The 4345-nt window shown below is 44.3% G+C and overlaps 1 protein-coding gene across 1 annotated transcript in view; it reads left to right on the top strand.

The window, feature by feature from the left end:
* Positions 1–4000, top strand: part of TBC1D9 (TBC1 domain family, member 9 (with GRAM domain)) — a gene marked incomplete at both ends in the record, with an annotated part of 29191 nt that extends 25191 nt beyond the window's left edge. The window contains 5 exons of the mRNA XM_008942116.1: positions 6–115; positions 1663–1728; positions 2966–3052; positions 3628–3702; positions 3844–4000. Of these exons, the coding sequence (XP_008940364.1) occupies positions 6–115; positions 1663–1728; positions 2966–3052; positions 3628–3702; positions 3844–4000 (495 nt within the window). The remainder of the gene's footprint in view (positions 1–5; positions 116–1662; positions 1729–2965; positions 3053–3627; positions 3703–3843) is intronic.
* Between the last annotated feature and the right edge of the window lie 345 nt (positions 4001–4345).

Genomic DNA, 4345 nt, shown 5'->3' with positions numbered 1-4345 from the left:
CTCTTCCCCTGGGCCTGCGGGTCGCACTCCGACGTCCTGGCCGCGCGCCTCTTCAGGCTGCTGGATGAGAATGGAGACCTGCTCATCAACTTCAGGGAGTTCGTCGCGGGGCTGAGTAAGGAGAGCTCACATCCTCCCCACAGAGTCTCCTCCCCACGTTGTTCACTCGAATCCTCTGACCAGAGCAGTTTGGTTCTAAGGGGATCCAGTCGTTCAGAAACACCTTGTATCAGCTGCCAGTTGGCATAAGTCACTTTTGTTTTCAGAGCTGTTCAGTTTCTCATGCCTGTCACAGTGGTTCCCACTGGGGTTTAGGCTGGTCTCAGTAGGCGCATCTACATTAGCCATAGATGATCTTTCGAGGTCCCTTCCAACCCCTATGATTCTATGATTCTGTATCCCACTGGGAGAAGGGCCACATGTGGACCACACCTCACTGGAGTCTGAGCATTTCCCTGCCTGCTAGCTCCCAGTGTGAGAATGCCCTGCAGCTTGTGAGCTTAGTGGTGTGAGTACTTCTAATCACAGTGTTTCCTTTGGGAAGGTCTTTTGCATGTTCTTCTATAGCATTTCTGTCTTGGTGACACTGCAGTTTGTTACCTGCTCCTTAAGCTTCCACTGAAAGTTGGGAATTTGTTCCTGTGAAAGTTGACCTTTTGTCAGTGCTGCCAGCTCTGGAGAGGGGAGAGAGGCAGCATTGAATCCCTTGGTTGTTCAGGAAGAAGGCTTTTAAGGGATATATGGGCACATCTAAGGGGCAGGGAAAGCACAGAGTGAGGATGCAGGTTTTGCTTGCCCCTGGAGAAAGTGCTCCTCTTTAGAAGTCCCCTTGGTTGTTCAGGAAGATGACTTTTAAGGAATATATGGGCACATCTAAGGGGCAGGGAAAGCATAGAGTTTTTGCTTGCCCCTGGAGAAAGTGCCCCTTATTAGAAGTCACAGTATATGCAGTGCAAGTTCTGCCTGTGTTACTTCTGAAGTTGATAACCAAGACTGTAGGTCTTGAGAGAGCAGGATGGAAATCACCAGAAGAGAAGAAAGTGGAGGTGTGGGTCATCTGGGGAGGCTGAATATTTATTTAATTAATCAGAAAGAAGGGCTACAACAGACCACTTTTGATTTCATACACCTAAGTGTAGTGTAGACCAGAAAGGAACAGGGGTTGAGGTGTATCAATCACTAGAAAGTATTGCCTGTACATCAGCTTAGCCTATGGCCAAGCTGTGATAAATGCTGTTTACTTAAATTTCTCTCTTTGTTTTTGGTAAATATCTTGTTGTGAATCATGTGGTGTTATTATTGGATCCTCAGCTCAGAGAGTTTGAAGTCCACACAGAAAGGTCTTATTAACTTTCAGCTGCAGGCCCTTCTGAGTGGTAATGTGACGTTCATAGATTATTTTTGAGGGTTACAAAATAGCTATGTATTGAAGGACCCAAAGCTGAAGTACTAAATTAGGGTTAGGTGGTCTGTGTTCTCTTCTTATTTCTACTGGAGACCGGATGATCTTGGAAGTCAAGTGACTGCCTTATGATCTCAGGGCATAAAGGGAGTGCAGCACTTCTCAGAGTGAACATAGCAGCTTCTAAAATGAAATATTAGAGCAGTAACAAACAGGCTTTGAATGCTGAGTGCTGACATGCTGTCTGTAATGCTGTTTAGGTGCAGCATGCCATGGGGATCTCACAGAGAAGCTGAAGCTACTGTATAAAATGCATGTTTTGCCTGGTAAGTAAATGCTGTTAAAATAGCTGTCCTCTTGTTGAGAACAGCAACTGGGAGCAGAGTTGTTTAGATTTCCCAATTAAAAATTAATTTGTGGGAATTATTGTAGCTGTTTGGGCAGCAGTTAAATTGAGAGGGCTTTTACCATAACCAGACTTGGAGTGGGAAAGTCTGAAAGCACCCATGAAGCCCTGTATTGCTGTGGCCCCCAAAAAGCCCATCTATCTATGTCTCTTGCCTGCTTAGCTGAGGTTGGTGCCTTCCCCCATGCATAATAAATACATGATCTTCAGCATTTGTAACCATAATGTACTTTATTTAATAGTGAAGCTAGCTTAAAATGTTCCTGCATGCCCAGGCTACTTGTTTCTGACCCCAGGTTTGTTCCTGGTTTCTCCTCTGGGCTGGTACAGCTGTTTGCAGAGGGGGAGCTCCAGATCATTTCATAGATGTTTTCTCCAGGCAGCTGCACAAAGCGTTGGACTCAGCTGAGTGAGAAAGAATTTAGGGGGAGAGGGGTTGGAAACATCTCCAAACAGTTTTACTTCTGAAGAAAATGTTGCCCTGGGGCTGTACCTTCTCTGGCTTGTTGCACATGTGCCAGAAAGAACCTGTTGCTGTCCTCACTGAATCTGATGTGTGTTGCAGTTTGGGTAGTTCCAGTCTTGTGCACATCCTTTGGTAAAGAAACCTGAAAGCTTTGAGAGGACAGGCACCTTCATGTGCTTCCAACACCTGTCCCTGGCTGCTCCCAGCTAGGTTTGCTGGAGGTTTCCTGAGGGATTCACTAATTTAACTGGGGAAAAAAAAAAAAACAAACATTTTCTTGAACTGTAACAGAAGAAATCCATTTTTAAGAATGCAGCTTCTGGTTGTCAGGACCTGGTGAGATGATGCTGAAATATGACAGGCTGTTGGCAGCTGGAAGAGGGTTCGTGCCCTGCTTAGGGCATGCAGAGCCAGGCAGAAGGAGGAGATGGAGCTAGCCATGGGGAGATGGGCCAGCCAGCCTCTGGAGGCACACAGCTCCTGGCTAGTCAGGCAGCACTGGGGCTGGGGGAGGAGACACAACAGGCCCAGTGGGTCATCTCCTGTGAGCTGAGAAGAGATGATCCTGAACCCATCACATCTTCACGCTCGCTTCTAGAAACAGACCTCCTGAAAGCATCCATAGAAATATGTTCTAGCTGCTAATGAAATGATGGAATTCTAAATGAAATGATTTTATTGTATTGCTTAGATCCATCCCCTGAGCAAGAAGAGCCAGACTCAGCTTTCGAAGCTACTCAGTACTTTTTTGAAGACATCACACCAGAGTGCACACACGGTAGGCATCTGTTGTGTCAGGAATGAGCAGATGAGGAAATGCATTTCAAATATTCCATTGGGTTGAACTTTTTAAGTGAAGTCTTCTGTAAGAAGAAGCATGTAGCCTTTGTCTGTGCTTTGATATCCTTTCTTTCTTGAGATATTTGATGTTAAGTTTCTGTCTGATTCAAAGAAAATATTGCCCATCCTTCAGGTGACAGGGGGAGGGAAGGTGGTTTGAAAAATACAGTTCACAATTAAAAGACCAGAGGTGGCAATTTTAAGTCCTGATAAGACAAAAGAAGATGCACAAATATATATATCATGCTAGAAGCTGTTTCTGTTGTGGTACCGCAGGCTACTCCTTGTACTACAGAAACAAAGCCTCACATGGTCCCTGTCTTAGTATTTATATTATTAATTACATGGAATTCGTCAGCAGACTGAAGAGCAAACAAAAATCATTTAGTCCAATTTTTAGTCTGCATTTTCTGGAGTGTAAACATATTGTTTATTTTGCACTGTACACATGAAAAGTATGTATGTATCCAAAACCACACTGATGTCTCTCTCCCCCCACCCTTCACTCCATAGTTGTTGGTCTAGACAGCAGGAACAAACAAGGAGTAGATGATGGGTTTGTGACAGTGAGTTTGAAAACAGACAAAGGTATGCACTGTGTCCCTATTTGGATTACATCCTTCAGTCCTTGTAAAGATGCTCCTTTTGAAAGTGGGGGGAAAAAAAGTATTAATTGAAGGTTTCTTCATGGGCTTTTTCCTGCATCTCTGGGTAATCTGTTGACAACAGGCAAGAGGAGCTCACAAGAGAATCGAAATTATCTGAGAATGTGGAGCCAGGAGAACAAATCCAAAGCAAAAAACACAAAGGAATTGCCCAAACTGAACCAGGTACTTCTGTTGACACATACTTGGTTTTTGTTAGCTTTCATACCTATAAATATTCAGTAAGTGAACTCTGAAGAGAGGGTTTATCTTGAGGCAGATAATCCTTTACCAGAGCAGCAGTCAGCTGATATGGGAAGTTAGTTGTTTTCAACACACTGTAACTGGTCTTCAGCTCTCAGCACATCCTAAAAATGAGATAAGCCCACACAGGAATGAGAACATATTATTTTGATCCCTAGATAAATGGTAGTATGATTCTGAATATCACCAGCTGGCTCAAACTGTCCAATACACGTTACCTGAGAGAAGTGTTTTATGTTTTACCATTTTTCCTGTGGGTGTCATTCCCCTGAGGGCCAGAGCTGCTAAGGAGGAGTCCCACGGGGACAGCTCTTTCCTCCAGA

Source organism: Merops nubicus, unplaced genomic scaffold (assembly GCF_000691845.1).
Source record: "Merops nubicus isolate BGI_N331 unplaced genomic scaffold, ASM69184v1 scaffold3896, whole genome shotgun sequence".
NCBI lineage: Eukaryota > Metazoa > Chordata > Aves > Coraciiformes > Meropidae > Merops > Merops nubicus.
Note: the sequence above shows the minus strand (reverse complement) of the source record. Positions and strands in the feature narration are given on the sequence as shown.